Raw genomic sequence first — 17,982 nt, 5'->3', positions numbered from 1 at the left:
CATTATGTTGGGGCCCCGTGATGGGGGAGAATTGAAAGTGAAACTGTAATGTGTCTGAAATGCATTGAAATGAAAATTGGGCAGGCTCTTACTGCTGCCTTTGGAGTCCATTCATACAAGCACTCAATTGGTTTTGACCAGATTGAGGGGGCACACAGGTGGGGATCGAGTGAATTGACCGAGACAATGATGCTGTTGCCCCGGTGACAAACCAAGAACCCCCTCAGCCCCGGGAATACTGCCACCAGTCCCTGGGCTCTCAACCCCGACCAACCACCCTGCCATACACCCCTGCACATGCACCCATCCTCCACCTCAATTATTTCTTGATCTTACACACTATGAGCGGCTCTTCATGCAGTGCTCCAATTACAAAGCTGTCTGCACAGATTAAAGACGAAGCCCATCTGACAGCAGCTAAACACTTTAACAAACACACCAACATGCGAACAGTGCTGTGCAAGCAAAACATGTAACCCCATCAACTCACACACACTCTCGCACAAACATTTGTATAGCCCCTGACTGCATGGCATAACAACTTACCTGACATAAACACACATCTGTCAGCCCGGCACCTCGACATTATCAGCTGTACACACGCCTACGCACAACTCCCTCACAGCACCCAGCATGTCTTTGCTGCTGTTGTCTGTCACCTTCAGGAGGAAACAACAAGCCGTAATGACAAGGAGAGCTCCTAATTGAAGGTTCAATTTTTCTTAATTGTTGTGGAAACAATTTAACAGGGTTAAACTACGTGGACCTGCCTGTGTAGGAGTGCAGTCACATCTACCTGAATGTTTTTTGCTTTGTTTTTTCAGCTCATGTATCTAACCTTTGCTCGACTGAAGGTCCTCAAGTGGGCTGGTTAATATTCTCTCAGTTTACTGTAAGTCTTTTTTTTTGTGCTCCTATCATTTACTCGTCTGTTATGTGAACAGTGAACTCGTGCTTCAACCAAAAATAAGAGGACAGAAGAATGTAGTAAAAAACTGTCGGACAAATTATGACAAATTAGAAGGGTATAAAATGAAATGTAATATATTTGATGTCTATTAAAAAATAAATGCTTATCTGTTGGGTAGTGTATAGGGATGGGTACCGATAATAGCACTGGTTCTGACTTAAACGGTAGTAACCAGACCGAAAAGCAGCGCACATTTCGGTGCTTTATTTTCCTGAGATGTCACACACTTTGGATTCTAGCCAATCATTTTACCTTTGCAAGGATAGTAGGTGGGCTGAGGTACGTATGTTCTTTTAGAGCAGAGCTACAGATTAAAAATGCCCAAGGCGAAGCGGTCAGAAGTCTGGCTGTACTTCACAGCAAAAGACGCAAACTCAGCAGCCTGCAACAAGTGCTTTAAGCTGATACTGTGCAAAGGAGGTAACACCTCGAATCTGATGAAAAATCTGGCGACGCATAGCGTTTTTTTAAAAGCTGAGAAATGCACCGTATTTGATAGCTTGCTGCGAGACCTCACGCCGAGCACATCTACTGCGGGTGTGGTGCCTGTTATCGGACCCGGAGTTAGCAACATTCCCCAAGAACCCGAAGAGAAGAGTCCTGGCCCCTAGCCCTGCCAGTGTAGCACCGGTTCCTACCAAAGGAGGTATGTTGTATCAACAGAAAAGGCTAACTTGGTTATCATTTTGCAGAAAAAAAGAGACTGCTAAAAATAAAAACATAAGAGGTTTTTGGACAAAGTTTGTGTTCTCCATTCTTTAAGCACTGGTTTGAGCACTGTTTAAGCACCGGCACCATTTCAAAAGTACCGGTTTGGCACCGGTATCGGATAAAACCTAAATGATACCCATCCCTAGTAGTGTATAGTTGCCTTGGTTGTTTGAAGACAACAGTGAAGAAAGAGTTAAGTAATAAGCAGTGTGGTTGTTCCATATCATACCGCCCACAATAACATCATTTTCATTGGTTACATCATGAACTAAGGTGACTCAACAGATGGATTGAAAATCACAGCATTTATGGGCTGGCAAAAAGGTGACGAAAACAATAGCAGAACTGGGTAGGAATTGTCTGGTAAACAGGCGATGACAAATTGAAGTGTGAAGTGTGAAGCTACACACACAACAAAAACTCAGAGGGAGATGCAGACAGTTTACACAGAAGAGGGAAGTAAGGCACACCTGGGGAACACAGCTGAACAGAATCTGATCAAGAAGACAAGGAAAGAAAAACTAAAAATAATGCACCTAAGATGAGTGAATATCAAAATAAAATAGGAAGTGACAAAGAGACGGTGACTAACGTATACAAACTTGACAAAAAAGAGAAAACAGACAGACATGGGGGCTCGACTGGGGAGGCAGAAAGGGATCCGTAAAGTGATCTGATTCCTTTTATAATATTGCTATCAAAGAGCATAGCAAAGCAAATACATCTTCAGAAATGTATAGTTTACAAAAACTTAAATCCCATTTGTCTGTGAAGGTTCCCAGTCATCCAGGTCATCGTAGTCTTCAGTCCAGAACTGAAGAAGCTTCTCGGAAGAGAAGTGAAACGTCTTCAAGCAACTTAAAGAAGTCCACATGCTTTTTTTTCCAAGCTCCTTAGACTAAATCCCAGTTGGATACTAGCTTGCTTCTGGGTATTTATTATTTTAGCAAACACTGTTTAAATCAAACTTCTCTATATAAAGTTTTTGACACACAACACTCTGATCAATAATTAATCATATGTTGCGATCAGTTGCACTTATGGAAAAATTTAACACAGCTTTGACTCTTAAAATGAAGATAAAGCTGAAATGACTTTATGACTCTAAAAAAGAACTATATGTTTATTTAAAGAGAGTTTTGAAATGCAGCCTCCAGACAGTCTCTGTTCTGAACATTTTATGTTGAAATTTCCTCACAGTTTGTATTATTTATTCAAAACGATTCTCCAGAAACTTTACTGAAATATTTAAAACCAGTAACAGTTATGACATGTCTTCCAACATGTTTATCATTACTGGTTAAGTAGCGCCCTTTACCTTTCAATATAAAGCATCTTGAGGCAACTGTTGTCGTGATTTACTCTATATAAATAAAACTGAAAAACTAAAATTGAATGTATTTTTTAAATCAAACTTATTCTGTCGATGATGATGACAGAGTGGACCAAGCTAATTATAATTATTTTTCCTCCTTCATGTTCATTGTTTCAGTTCATATTCCTGGGTCCACTGGATTAAAATGTTGCGTCTGCTCTTTAAATATCTGCTGCCATGGTGAATCGTGGTATCAGAGTGCCACTGATGACCGCTTCCTTTCTCTTATACATACGTCCTTAACAAACTGTGAACTGATCAAACTTATTCTGTTCTGGAAACAAAAGCTCAGAATTGCCAATCTTAGAGTTAACCAACTCAGGGTTTATTTTTAAACTCAGAGTTTGTCACTAAAGGTAGAAAAATCTAATTTGTTTCACCACTTAAGACAAAACACATCTTTGAGTACAACCAGGTATGAAGAGTTGCAATGAGATGCTAGCAGCTGATCATGTGTAAACCAGCAAACAATTTATCCAAACATTGCTGGAGCAGTCACTAGATGCGCTTCATATAACAAGAAAAGCAAACAGTGGAAGGAAATCAATGACACAAGATCCCAGGTAGAAAATATTCCATTTCAGCTTTATTATGAGACAATGTTGTGTAGCTCCTGAAGAGCTACAAGCTGAAGTTACTTTGGTCATTGTTAGCTAAAGTGTTACACAATTATATCATACTTTTATTTAAAAAAAAAAAAAAAACATTGGCTACTTTTGTGCTGACATTTGACTTATGCTGTGTCACTACCATTGCACTATAACGCTGCTGCTGCTGGCACCCACTGCAATAGATTCACACTTTGAATTAGGTAGTCTGTCATCAATGACAGCAGCTCATTGGAAAAGAGGGATGGAAAATGCCTTTCATTTCATTTGCACTAATAAATGCTGCTGTCTGCAAGCTGCAACCACTGATAAAACACTCTTCAATATTTTTTTTACTCACCGTCTTAAATATCACTATTGCAAATTTCCTTGAAATACAGTCATGTAATTTTGAGGCTATATCGCCCACCCTTAATGGGCAATAAAACCCAAAAGATTTCCCAGTGCAGAATGGAACAGCCCAGCTGGGTAAAGCAAAGCTTTTCGACGTGCACATCTGATTGTAATACTAATACCTGTTGTTAAAGCTGCAGGACAGGAGTGAGCACAATAGAGTGTGGGCCTTCTTACTTCTCAAAATAAATTCCTGAGAGCCTTTGTAGGTGTACTCTTTTTTTTTTTAAGACATTAGCATAACATTTAAGATAATAATTTTGCATACGACAATGTCAGTGTGAACTTCAGGATTGTCACAGTATAACCAACACAGCAAAGCAGCACTGATTCTCCCTGTCATGAAGTGAGCTACTGCTGAATATACCGCTGCTCGAACACCCAGCCTCAGGGGATTTGCAGCAGCTGTAAAGCAGCCTTTACTTTTTTTTTTGTTATTGTGATGTTGTGACTGTGATTCTGTTTCTCTCTTTTTAATCACACACACTGTTTCCATGTTCCCCCCTGTGACTTCTTTTTGATTCTTTCCATCCACTATAAAAGAATTTCCAGGAAAAAGCAGTTGCGGCAGAAATTAAAGGCATCTACATCAGCCTGTTGCCAAGGCAAGTATATTGCTATTCATTATCCACAGAGACTGATTAAGCTTCTCAAGGTGGTAAACTTAGATTACTATAGCTGCAGAACACCAGCTATAGTAATCTATAGCCTACTGGTGTCATCACCAGTAGGCAAATAAAGCTAAATGATCTGTACTTGCAAGTTTTTAGCGTTATCTGACAGCAAGTACTTAAGAACTCAAATACCATTGCTTCATCCAGCCTCCAATGATTACAACAACAGCTGACAAATAGTGCAGAGTGATCTCTGATGATGTAGTACATTTGCCTCCTCTTACCTTGAGAGAACGGGGAGGAGGACGGCCCGTGAAGTACCGCTCTGATGCTTGGCTGCTCATGTTCACAAGGTGTGTTGCTGTGAATAAAGTGAGACAAAGAGATTAAGAGGATGGGAGGTTGGGTCTTGTATGCAGTGAGACAAACCCGCTGGAATACAGAGCATGAGGATTAGTTCTCCTCCTTGTCTAGACAGCTTGAGCCAAGGAGAGGTGAAAACAGCCATGTGTTTGACTTCAAAGAACACAAAACAAGCACCAATTGTACAGTCTTAAATGTCAGTGCTTTGTAGACGGTGTGTAATTGCAAAATACACCAGCACCTTCCAAAACAGCTTTCGAATCCGTCTAATTTCACTTTTCTTGTTCTGTTTTCACACTATAACGTGAACCTGTACATTCAAGTGAAATTCCCTGAACTATAAGAGCCCCAGCTATTCCTCAGGACAAATCCCCATGACCTCACCATGAAATGATACACTGTATTGCCTCTCTTCACACTGCCAGATAGTGCTCCAGCCATTACTACAGGCCCATCTCCTCGCTCAGATACGGGAGACCAATTGTGCGGTTGTGGTTTTGGTTTTGGTGAGACCGGAGTAGGAACGAGCAAGGCATGTCCCGTGGTCTTCCAACCACATCACGAGCAAACAGGGATTCTGACTGCTGATGTGTGAAGCAGAAGAAGTCACACTTCATAAATCCCGCCTATCATGGGTTAGAAACGGGTTAGATGGCCTGGGAGGAAGAAAGCACAGTGGTGCCCAGCTATACAATATACGAGCTATACACCTGTATTATAGTGTTTTGTCTTCAGGCAGTATGAATATTATGTTGCTAAAGTGTTTTAAATCTCTTGTGATACCAGAACGCAACTATGCTCCAGCCATCTCGCAATCTCTCAGCAATTTTAAGCTGTGAAAACATGAATGGTCTCCTCTACACAGCCTGGAAGAGTAACACAAGACAAAGAAGAAAGTGAGCTCTCGCCATGTGTTTATACGAACTCATCTCCAACCCCGAATGAAATTCAACACTGCCACATAGTGTGATTGAATAAATCACAAGTGATTGTGCTTTGTAATGAAGGCAGCGGAGCATATTGTGCAAATGCTCTGCTTTTTAATGACTTAATTAGAGAAACCTCGCTCAAACTGGAGCAGAAAATTTCAGCATGGAGATGAGTGAGAAGCCCTGCCAGAAAACAGCACCATGACTCAAGATCCTGTTAATTGCTGCAGCAGTCGACAGATGTGCCTCACGCTTCTGCCCATTTTCTGCTTTATTAAAATTAGCTGGACCCCAAAGAATGCCAAATGTTGTCTCCCTAAACTAAATGATTTACGAGCACTAAGCACCATCGTGTCACTCTAATTTCCAACATACTCTGCCTGGTTTCTTCAGCTTTTTAGGCAGTTGAGCTTCTTAAATCATCAACTACAGGTTTCATCAACTGCTGAACTGAAAAGAGAAATTGAGTAGATCCTTTTGAAGTTCCTGATACGTTTAAAACATCTTCAGTATACACAAGGAATACGACTCAGTCTACAGTTTTCTGACCAGCTGATTATCCCATCTCCCCAAATTTTAACTTTCTAAGCAGAAGTCCAGAAGGTCCATCAGTGCAGACGGTCATCTGAACCAAACAGGCAGAGCTCCATACACTGCAAGTTCTGCCCCAGCACGGATGCTGACAGCAGCACAAGCATTAATCATCCAACTCATTAAGACAATCTGCGCAAGTGCCCACAGCTCATAAAGTCTGGAATAGACCATAGTGATTCTTTTACGTCCTAGTGTATCGGCTTATTTACCTCAAAACGGTTGACCACCTATTCAACCCTTTCACTTGACAGGGTGTTATGACGTCTAATATCCATCATTCTTATTCACAGTTTAAACTTATTTCAAAATAAGTCATTCAAAATCATGTCCACTTTACTGCTGGCAGAATGCAGCTCCGGTGAGTGGGTTGTTTAACCCTTTAAAGCCGGTCGGAGTGGGCACGCTCCGTTTTGCGTAACTATTTTTAAATCCCGGTAGCGCTGCAACCATGTAAGCTAGCAATAATTTTTTTTGCATATGAAACAGGAGGAGTTGTACTTACATCTTACGCCATCAGCTTGTCCTAGGTCACAGTTTCCTTCTACATATAGCTTTGCAAAAACTGCATAAAAAGCACTTGCAGCAACAAAAACATTCCAGAAACAGGCTTTGCCGATCCGATCAGCTGTTCGTAACACTTCCTATGTCCATCAGCGCGAGCTATCGCATATCCGCCATGACCTGCCCAAAACCAGACGTGACGTCATTTTCGCGGAAATGTAGTTTTTTACCATCAGGGCCTTGTAAGGCTATACTGGTGTTTTTAAAAGTTATGTTTGACTTTATGACTTTCTGTGTCGTTTCTGGGATACTTGGAAGTCAAATTGCACTGCTGGAAATAGTTTATTTTGATGCATATGCAATTTTTTTTGCAAATTTGCATACTTAATACTTATTTTCGTTTTTCCTGCAGTATATAAAAATTGGTGAATTTCAAAAATAAAACTATGAAGACACTCAAAATAAATTTGCTGTGGTGGGAAACTATTTTGTGCAACTTTTTTGTATTTACAGTTTTGAGGGATAAGCCTCTTAAATTTCTCTAACTAGAAATATATGTTAAAAAAAACAAAACGATTTTCAATTTTATTGTAGTTTATTGCACTTTTTTGCAATTTATGTAATTACTATGCACTTAATGCATACATATTATTAAAATGTGGTCTATAATGGTTGTATTGGTGTACAGCAACTTGAAATGCTCCCAAAAATGGCACTACAGCATGTAAAAATATAATATAAGCGCCGGTCGGACTTGGTTCTATGGTAGGTCTTAAAGGGTTAATGAACCCTAAAGTCTATTAGTTTGTCCTTAGTGTTAAATCACCCAGGTGACACACTGTTTTTTGGCAGATGAACACTACAGGAAAATCTTATTTTTCACTAACATTGTTGAGTTAAGAAATTGTACTGAAATGGCAAACATGGGAAATATGGCAACGCAATGGATCCCCCCCCCCCCCCCCCCCAAATGCTGATGCTCTTTTCTCAACAAGATCAAACTATTATAATGAATAAAAAATGAGCAATATATGTATCGAGGTTTAAGCCGATTCTATTGTGAAACCTAGACAAGACTGCTGGAGGCAAACTGCAGATAGTGTAGCCTAAATGTTCATCATTTCCAATGAAAAAAAAAGATGTCTCTGCATGGGGGTGGGGGGGGGATAATAACAACATAAAGTTTTGTTAATAGATGTATACTTTGGTATAAAAAGGTATTAAAAGGAACCCTTTTAAATTCTGTGTTTCTCTGTCACCAGAAACCTTGAAAAATATCAGTGCTATTCTCTAGTATCACTGATGGGTGAGGAGTCAGACTTTTACATAGTTGGATCTGATAGCCTGCAGGTTATGGGAGCTGCCTAAGTTACCATGGTGATACACACGGAGTGAAAAGTGAGTCACTGCAGTGAGACCACAAAGCCAGCCAGGGTTAAGCCCAAAGTTAGTTTGCTAGCCACTAATCCTGCCTCGTGGGACATAACCCAGAAACAGAGGCGACAAAAAGTCAGAGAGCAACATCAGCCGCTGAGGTGAAAGAGAAAGCAAGGATGGATGAGGGAGGGAACACAAGGATTTAAGTTGTATCAGTGACATGAGGTGAAGATAATCCTATAAGTTCAGGGGCCAGAAATGTTTCACTGTGGAAAAAAAATACTGAGATGTTAGAACGGAGACACGAACAAAAGCTGATTATCCACAAGCGGGCGGGGGGGGGGGGGGGGGGGGGGGGGAATCAATGAATATTTTAGAGATAAGCAGTCAGAACAGCTGCGACAACAATAACAGGTCTCCCCTTTGTCACCCCACCTCTAGGCCACAGTCACTGTCAGGTGGGAACAAATGCACTTTTTCATTATATTCATTAAGCTTTTATGTTGATAGTTAGATGAAGAGATCTAACATATGTCCATCCGTTAAATGTGACTGTAACCAGGAGCCACTCAGTTTAGCTTATAGTAAAAAGAAAGAGGGGGGAGAATGTTAAACAAACAAATAAGCCTACAGGTATACTTTTCTTATTTGTATAATACCTTAAGTGTAGAAATGACAGGTTGTGGGTGTTTGAGAATTCTGTCTGGGCACACTGACTTCCTGGCAATGTCACAGTCTCTAACTATGCTTTTTAATGGATACAAAAAGAGCTCCTGCGGGTTCTGAGGATGACTGGCCACTTGCAGTCCACCTTGGCATTATTAGCAGCCAACGTGGGCACAAGTTTATGGGTCAATGCCATCTCATCACTCACCCAGCGAGCGACTGCCGGCCAGGTGGGCTTCCAGAATGGCCACGGGCCAGAAAATTAGTTTTGATGTGGAAAAATATGAGCACCTGCCAAATTAATTCAGGCAGTGTTTCTGATTAACAGCTTTACAAAAACTCCAAAGATATATTGCACATTCATATATGGATGGGAAATATATTACTGCAGCTTGAAATCACAATTTATTCTCAATCTCAAATACTCGACAGGGTGCTGCAGGAGCTGCTGCACAAACCGGGGCTGTAACGTAAGGCTCACAAAGTCAAAGTGTGAGCGAGCATGCTGCTGGTTGTGCAGAGGGTAAGGGTGGTGGTAGTGGTGGAGGAGGGGGTCCAAACCTTATAATACAGTCCCTCTCCCCAGCCCCCTGCACAATTTTCACGGAGGCTGGGTTTCATCAGTTTTTGTATTTTAGACCTATTGATTATGTGCTGTGAAGGGGGGGGGGGGGGGGGGGGGCACTGTGACAAAACCTCAGCAGGAGTTCTCCATCTGCAGTGGACCATGTGCCAAAAACAGGCTCCCTCCTTCACGCACACTCACACACACGCACACACACACATAGAGGGGGGAGAGGGAGATTTGCTCTCCTGTGTTATTGGTTCCCAGGTTATGAAACTGAGATATGGGGATATGCTCGCTAATAAAAGCACTGAGAGGCCGATATTGGTTCTTTTATAGGATTATCCCATCACCCAAACACACCTTCATCTTAACACACATGTAACATCTTTGCCCGTTTCCTGACGTCCTTGGGAGAAAATCTCAAACCCGGGTTAATACTGGCGGCAGCTCTATATTTAAGTGTAAGCCATTTTTAGCATCTATGCCTCATCTGTAGGTTGAACTCGGTTTGCTGATCAATGCCCCCCCCCCCCCGTCCCAATCGATTCTCATTTCTCTGACCTTTTGCGTCTCGCCTGGAAGGACAGCAACGAGACCTGGGGGGACAAACAAGAAGACGAAGAGCAGCGCAGCCTCTCACAGGCCACGAAGAGGATCAACTTTATTTTTTTCTGCGTTTAATTATTAATTATTAGCGCCCGGGACCTCAGATGAAGATTAAGAAACTTAACCTCCAGCTCCGTATAGCGAAAGACTGTCGTCTAAATATTTTTGACGGAGCGAGACTTCCACCTGGTGGCAGGAAAGAAAAGCAGTCATGCTAGAACGTCACAGTCGTAAAAACAACACAGCGAGGTTCCAGCGCTTTACGGCACGTTGTGATTTGAAGTTTTGACATGGCTTCCTCGTTGCTTTGCAGCGAAACACAAAGCAGGTAGAGAAAAAGCAAAACGAGAGAATGAAATGAGAGAAATGTACTCACCAGTGCATTGATAATGTACTTGGCTGTTGTACGTGTTTGGACGGCAGCCTGTTACTGGTCCTTGAGTCGTGAATCTTGTGTTTCTATTCTCATTTCAGAGTGAGTTCAGTGCTAAACAGAGATGTTAAGCAGTATGGAAAGAAGTACATGTTTGACTGCAATGAGGACACATGCTGGAACTCAGACCAGGTAAATACAAATATAGCAATGAACCCGTTCCTCACAACTTATTGCTAAAACTGTTACCAGAAACCTAAAGAAAGGTTAGCTTAGTCTGCCCTTTAGTTTTGAGTTGCTGGAAGACTGTGTAAGATGTAGATACAAACAAAATGCAATGCTTTGCAAAGTTCAAAATTCTATATCGTATTTTCTATAGAACAGAAAAACACCAGAATTTTAAACCGAAACCCTATTTTACTGTTTCATTAAGAATAATAGCTCATTTTAAACTTGGTGACAGCAACATTTCTCTAAAACAGCTGGGACAAATGTAAGTGGTACTTACAAGAAAAAAAGAACATGAAACTAGTTAATTGGCAACAGGTCACTAACATGGCTAGCTATAAAAACAGCATCTTAGAGAGGACGTTTCTCAGAAGTAAAGATGGACAAATAATCATCTATATGTTGTGGAACAATTAATTTCAGAGACTAGTGTGAATATATGGTCATCATCTACAGTACATAATGTCATCGAAAGATTCCAAGAATCAGGGAAAATTTCAAGGAGCATAAGGCCAAAAATCATTATTGGATGCCCTTGATCTTTGGGCTCTCAGGTGGCGTTGCATTAAATGCAGACATGATTCTGTCATGGAAATCACTGTGTGGGCTCAGAAATCACTGTGCGAACAAGTTCATCTTGTAATCCACAAATACAGGTTAAAGCTTGATCATGCAAAGAAGCAGCCATATGTGAACACTAGCCACATAACTGCCATCATCTCTGAGCCAGAGCTCAAAATATGGGTTTATGTCACATGTTTATTTTCTCAAGACTGGACTTCTGCAATTCTCTCCCCTGGCATTAATGAAATGTTACACTCTCATCTTCAACATGCTCAGAATTTTAAGATTTTACTGATTACTTTCCAAGCTTTCCTGGGTCTGTCCTCAAGCTACATAGCAGAGCTACTGACCCCATATAAGCCTGCTCGCAGCTTGTGATCCTCAGGTGGGGCCCTGCAGGCTGCTTTGAAAATCAAGATTTAAATCGAAAAGGTGACTGTTTTTTTGCCATCAGGGCCATCTCGACTTTAGAATGACCTGCCTGAGAATATTATGTTTATAGACTTGCTTTTAAGTGATTCTATTATGTGTTTTATCTCTGGTCTTTCATTAATTTTATTCATGTTTTATGCCTTTGTGTTTCTGAGTGTATTTGTTGTTTCAATGTCTGTCTACCCTTATAGTTTTAGAATTATAATAACATTATTATTATAATTATTGTTATTAATAATTATAATAATAATAAGGAGAAGAAGAAGAAGATCAGACCAATTTAACAAAGAAGGCAAAACATTTTACCAGATCTTAAACTCCCTAACAACTTTAATTCATTTCCATCAATGCATGGCTCATCTAGTACTCATCATGTAGTACAGTTAGTAACTGTACTACATGATCTGCACATCTGATACTGGTTAAAATTGTTAAGCTATCCCCAGTTGTTTATATTTTGCATGGAAAATGGGGGGACAAGGGGCAGGGAATTATTAAAATATGTGCAAACATATATACAAATGCAGGCAAAAACAGCCTGCACTCTCTGATTGAAGTTTTTTAGTCTTCCAGGAATTCTCCAGGTTTCAAGGATATTCAAAGTTGTGTAGTAGTGTTTTTTGGGGATCATTGTCATGCAGAGAAATGCAGGGTGGATCAAAATCTGATCTCACGATACATTTCTGTGTTTATAATTCCATCAAGTTTAACAAGACCCCAAAACCACTGGCAGGATTGCACACAGCATGGATCGTGTAGACACTCACTGTAGTAACTCTCTCCTGACTTTCGTCATACTTTTTAAATTCATTGCTTAGAAGACCCGTTGCCAAGGATTTTTTTCTCTTTCTGATAAGGGTTAGGCGAAAAGCAAATGGATCTCTCAGGTCCTGGGCCACGTCTTTGCTGGATTTTTTTCCTATTGAAGATTTGACTTTCAGATACTTTTGGCCTGCCATAAATGGCTCTTTAGGTCTGTGGCTTCTTATTTTGTCCTCCACTTGTTCAGTTTCCCCAACATTTTGATACACTGCACACCATGCTGAGAGATGCTAAATTTTTAACTAATAGTATGTGTGTAGATTCTCAGTCATCCAGATCATGTTTGTTTTTGGAGTTAAAAAAGAAAGCAGTCGGGCTTTAAGTTTATTGAAGACATTTCACCTCTCATCAAGAGCTTTCTTTAGTTTTAAAATGAAAGGGTGGAGAGTCCCTGGTATTTAAATCCTAGTAGTAGTTGTCCCTTAGGAGGTGGTCGTTGACCCACTGTTATTCATGTCCATCATCGCAAAGGTGCGAAAAAAAAGGCATGGGTCATTACCGCCAGAAGTTTTGGGTGAAACCACTGTGAGACCTTTCCCCACCCTTTCATGTGAGAAGGGATCTCAAGGCTATATTGCAGATGACTGACAGTTGGTGTCATAAGCCACCACCTCTGTTCAGTGATGGTTTGTTTACAGTGGACATAAATGGGCTTCTTTCAAACAATCTGGCTTCTTGTTCAAAATCGTGAACATTGTGTTTTATTGTGTTAACTCATTATTGTGGTAAGTAAAAATCTCAGTGATTTAGTGATCATTAAAACTTGTTCAGAATTTGGCAACTTGATGATGATTCATCTTATAAATTATGACACACACTGCTCTCCCCTACATAACCTGTCTTTATAGATTATGTGTATTGTAATTGGTATCAGCAGTACTGGTCTTATACTTGGTAACCGATCGATACCAAATTTTGTGTTGCACAGCATTATTTCCAATTCAGCACACTTAACATAATTACAAAATGATCATTTTTATCTTGACTTTTGATGAATTTCCCAACTTTCTATGTTCTTATATTTCTTATTTAAATGCTTTTGTCTATAAATTGATTAAATGCCCACTTTGTCAATACATGTTGTGATTTGTGTAGGAAAAAGCCCAAAACATGTTGAATTTATAGTAAAAAAAATATGATAATCTAATATATATTTTTATAAATTAATTAAAGGATTTCTATGTGCTATTAATTTATGCAACTTATGATTGTACTTCTGTCCTTCTTGACCAAGACACTCTTGTAAAAAAGATTCAGATCTCAAGTTATTTCTTTCGGTTACATAAAGGTTATTAATAATTATAAATAATTATAATCTGCTTACATGTACAGCATTGTGGACCCCAGGAAGAATAGTTGTTGCTGTGGCCACAGTTAGTGGGGATCTAATTAAAGAACAACTAAAAGTTCCCATATTCTTGGCGACAGAGACAGTTATTCTCGGCATCCTGTTTTTCACAGGCAAATGGATGTTATGCTGTACACATCTCAGTGTCATTATGAGTATTATTTTTCTGACAGGGTGAATGTCAGTGGGTGTCCCTGGAGTTCCCCAACTCTGTCAGAGTGTCAGCGTTAAAGGTCCAATTCCAGGGAGGATTCTCAGCAAAAACGTGCAGACTGGAAGGTAAATCCTGAAGATAATATTTTAAAAAATGACTTCCTGATTAAAATGTTTCACTTCAAATTCAACCAGGAATAATGAGATAATGTAAATTACTTTTCCACTTGTGCTTTCTGCAGGTTGCCTAAAAGATAAAGACTTCACAGTGCTCAGCCATTTTTACCCAGAGGATAACAACTCTCTTCAGATATCCTTTTTCTCACTATACTGAATTTTCACAAGATTTGATTGCATATAGGGCTTCGACCAATCTTTTCCTTAAATTATCAGTAAAGTGTGGAGCCATTGTTCTTTTCTATACTCCAAATTAGCAGTTACTGCTGAAGTAGCTATAAATGTTATATTTAACTATTTAATTTGTTCAAAAAATATTGTTCACAGCCACTGATGATGCTGTATGCCATTAAAAATATTTAACCTCAGCTTATTCTATCAAATAGTTGATGGTGTTCCTTTAATAAATGTAATTCTATTATAAAACATCAGTCTTGGTGCATGCCAACAACAGCTCAAAGCTGTACCTGTCACTACAGGAGCATGGTGCGTTTCCTGCTTCATAAAAAGCATTGGACAATATTTTCCTGGACATGCTTTTCGTCATTACCACGCTTATCTTGTTCTTAACTCCACACCCACAGCTTTCCCATACAGGAGGCCCCTGTAGTGGACAAAGTAAAAATAATGTTTGAGAATAGTGCTGACTTTTTTGGGAGAATTATTGTTTATTCCTTGGATGTCCTGGGGGAAAAAGCCTCCTGACCATTTTTCAGTCCTCTCATGAGAGAGAGGAAGTGACCCCCGAGTGAAAGTACAGGATGTAGGATGGTGTGGTGGCACTTGGGAAACATGTCATCTGTGTTGCCACCTCGTGAACTCTTGTGAATGTGGCCTTTTTTGGTATGAAAGCTTCGACGACCTGTCATACAGTGACCCTTTGCACATTTTGATTGTGCACTTGTAATCTGCTTTTTTGTACCTTTACTGTGCCTTCAAAATTAAAGCGCCATTCCAGTATGAAAATAATTTATTAGAATTTTTTTTTGGTCATTCTTCAGCCAAGCAAAATAATTCAGCTGCACAACTGTCACATTTCGGTCCTTGTTTGTAAAACGTTTTGAACATTGCAATGGATATAAATGGAATAAACAGGTTAAAAATCGCTGTTTATCTGGTAAATGTTTGTGTATGCAATGATCCGTTATGACCTTAGCTTGTGACAGACATTTTTGTGAAAACCAACGAAGGTTTAAGATCAGCTGAGTGTCACACTGGCAACTCCATTAATGTATTTTAACAAGTGTCATGTTGATGGCTTGTAGAGTTTCAAGATGTGGTCCTCCAACACTTTCTGGACTATAGGAGAAAGGAAGAAAAAATCTTACCTTAGCAACACATTTTTATCTTAGTTTTTCAAAAAAGAAAATGTGCATTGTATACCTACTTTTCTTATGCCCAAGGGCAACTGCCAGCGCCATTGGACTGTATCCAGAGTCAGACTCTATGGTCATATCTGCTCCTCTGGCTAAATTAGAGAGCAATAGGAAATTAGTGACGCAATTTAAAAAAAAAAAAAATAGAATATATAATAACTTAAAGACATGCACTGTACCTAGCAATGCCTCTACACATTTGATATGGTTCCCTCGTACAGCATAAAGAAGAGGAGTTCCACCATTCTGAGAATAATATGCAGTGTGCAGTAAAATAAAAATGTTAAAAATATAGTATTTAGATTTCATGCTCCTTAATGATGGAAAGTCATAAATTCATAACTATACCCAGTCATAAGTGTTAATGTCCACTCCATGTCTGAGGAGGGCTTCAACGATGTCCACATATCCTCCAGAGCTGGCCAGTGTCAGGGCGCTTTCTCGCTCCCTCGCAATTGTTTTGGGGTCTGCACCCTGGAAGAAAAAAAACATGCATTAACAATAAAGCACAATACCATTTCTTCTTTTGGCTGTTCCTTTTAAGGGAATCTTAACCTGTCCCTAACGGCCATCCCTCTGCATGTCGTCCCTCACTACATCCATGAGCCTCCTCTGAGGTGGTCGTCTTCTCCTCCTGCCTGGCAGCTCCATATTCAACATCGTTGTCCAATATATCCACTATCCCTCCTCTGCACATGTCTAAACTATCTAATTTTGTCTTTAACAAAGTTAGAGAGGTAGGGCTGAAAGACAATATGATTTATTTTGAGATTTGAAAACAGTGACCATTTTTGTTAACACTTTATCATCAGTATGATCATTTGGCTTCTAACAGACACATTTTAGAATAAGTTCATTTTCTTTCTAATTAATAAAAGTTTTTTTTAAACCACTGCCTCTCATTCATCTTCTTAATCACATGTCATCAGTCTGTTGCAGTGAGAAATACATCCTATATATGGCCAATCTTGAGTCATTAATTAACCAAACATGCATGTCTTTGGCCTGGGAGGGAAGCTGGAGTGCCCAGAAAAAACCCACGCAGACATGTGGAGAATATACAAACGCCTTACAAAAATACTCCAGGACCCTCTTGCTGTGAAGCAACAGCACTAACACCACACCATTGAGCCACAAAGCTGCCCTTGAGTAACTTTTGTGTTCTTAAGTACCTATGTGCATGCCTTATTTCTAACCTTTTCCAAAAGAAAGTCCACCACTGCTTTCTCTCCAAACGCTGCTGCCCACATGAGGGGTGTAAAGCCTCGCTCATCCTGACTGCTAAGCAATGAGCTGTCTGTAAGACAAACAAAGAAAGAAAGAAAAAAGGATTGGAACCCTTAGGTAGGATATTTGTTTAGATTTATACTGGTAATAAAAAAAAAGCATGTTAGAGATTTCTCACCTTTGCTCAGGTGTGCAGCTACTTGTGAAACCTCACCTTGAGCTGCCAGCTGATGTATGGACAGAGCTGATGGGGGTAGAAAAATCTCAATAAATGAACATGGTAAAAAAAAATTAAATAAGTACAAATGTTTCCCTAACACTTGAGTATCTTTATCAGATCTTACAGTCTAATGTTGCCGGGCGTACTGTAACCTCATTCCCACGCTGTTTGTTGGTGAGAGTGGTGGAGTGTTTGAACAAATCATCATCCACCTCCATGCTCTCTAGAGATATAATCAGATGAACCACAGCCATGTGAGTGGAAGCAAGACATTTACTGTTCAACTGATTATAGCAAGAACCTAGAAATCAGGCGAATTCAGCTGTTACACAGAGCAGGATAAAGTACCATTGGCTTTTTCATCTCCTGATAGGGAGGCACATGCATTAGCGTTAGATGGCTGAACACGTTGGCCATCTGCAGCCTCATCATCACCTCTGCCCTCCATGATCGCTGCAATAAAGACAAATAATCTGGTTTAGCCATGCAGAAAAAGTTTTTTAAAAATTAGGCAGTTCGTAAAGCCACTCACCACATTTAGCCTTCCAGTCTAATTGCGCTAACTTCCTTTAAGGAAAACTGAAAGTAAATAAGTTCATATCACATAATGGATCCTGCTAGTCTTCGATGTGTTCCGATAGTACATTAGCCGTCGTTTAGATGATTAGCTATTTAATAATCCCGTTATTTTCAAAACAGGCACTGAAAACACGTTTGAATCAGCCTGTGTAACGTATCACCGCATCTGGCACAATTTCAAGGGAGAAATGTTTTCTTTATTTTTTCA

At 39.9% G+C, this 17,982-nt stretch overlaps 2 protein-coding genes and 1 long non-coding RNA gene across 3 annotated transcripts; 1 reads left to right on the top strand and 2 right to left on the bottom strand.

Annotated features, from left to right (window-relative positions):
• Nucleotides 1–1,621: 1,621 nt before the first annotated feature.
• On the bottom strand, nt 1,622–7,389 carry LOC146490827 (uncharacterized). Its single transcript, XR_014872553.1, has 2 exons — nt 7,060–7,389; nt 1,622–5,032 (listed from the first exon to the last, which is right to left on the bottom strand). It is a non-coding gene; the product is annotated as an uncharacterized LOC146490827 (long non-coding RNA).
• Nucleotides 7,390–10,464: 3,075 nt separating this feature from the next.
• Nucleotides 10,465–17,061, top strand: nr2c2ap (nuclear receptor 2C2-associated protein). The gene is made up of 5 exons (XM_085151689.1): nt 10,465–10,603; nt 10,750–10,840; nt 14,216–14,321; nt 14,438–14,499; nt 14,949–17,061. Exons 1-5 carry the CDS (start codon nt 10,566–10,568, stop codon nt 15,075–15,077), a joined length of 426 nt encoding a protein of 141 aa, XP_085007815.1. The 5' UTR covers nt 10,465–10,565; the 3' UTR covers nt 15,078–17,061.
• rfxank (regulatory factor X-associated ankyrin-containing protein) lies at nt 15,538–17,936 on the bottom strand. Its single transcript, XM_085151687.1, has 9 exons — nt 17,728–17,936; nt 17,544–17,648; nt 17,320–17,418; nt 17,154–17,219; nt 16,945–17,045; nt 16,097–16,222; nt 15,928–15,994; nt 15,760–15,840; nt 15,538–15,671 (listed from the first exon to the last, which is right to left on the bottom strand). Exons 2-9 carry the CDS (start codon nt 17,641–17,643, stop codon nt 15,619–15,621), a joined length of 693 nt encoding a protein of 230 aa, XP_085007813.1. The 5' UTR covers nt 17,644–17,648; nt 17,728–17,936; the 3' UTR covers nt 15,538–15,618.
• Nucleotides 17,937–17,982: the final 46 nt, after the last annotated feature.

This window comes from Neolamprologus multifasciatus, chromosome 23, assembly GCF_963576455.1.
Source record: "Neolamprologus multifasciatus chromosome 23, fNeoMul1.2, whole genome shotgun sequence".
Lineage (NCBI taxonomy): Eukaryota > Metazoa > Chordata > Actinopteri > Cichliformes > Cichlidae > Neolamprologus > Neolamprologus multifasciatus.
Note: the sequence above shows the minus strand (reverse complement) of the source record. Positions and strands in the feature narration are given on the sequence as shown.

What these genes read in the sequence shown, in the direction of transcription:
- rfxank (XM_085151687.1), bottom strand. Translation starts at nt 17,643, where the DNA reads ATGGAGGGCAGAGGTGATGATGAGGCTGCAGATGGCCAACGTGTTCAG. An exon ending in AGCTGCACACCTGAGCAAAG is followed by an intron (nt 17,046 to 17,153) that starts GTGAGAAATCTC and finishes TTTGTCTTACAG; the next exon opens with ACAGCTCATTGCTTAGCAGT. An exon ending in TGGACTTTCTTTTGGAAAAG is followed by an intron (nt 16,223 to 16,944) that starts GTTAGAAATAAG and finishes TTTTTCTTCCAG; the next exon opens with GGTGCAGACCCCAAAACAAT.
- nr2c2ap (XM_085151689.1), top strand. Translation starts at nt 10,566, where the DNA reads ATGGCTTCCTCGTTGCTTTGCAGCGAAACACAAAGCAG. An exon ending in CATGCTGGAACTCAGACCAG is followed by an intron (nt 10,841 to 14,215) that starts GTAAATACAAAT and finishes TTTTTCTGACAG; the next exon opens with GGTGAATGTCAGTGGGTGTC. An exon ending in AAAAACGTGCAGACTGGAAG is followed by an intron (nt 14,322 to 14,437) that starts GTAAATCCTGAA and finishes TGCTTTCTGCAG; the next exon opens with GTTGCCTAAAAGATAAAGAC.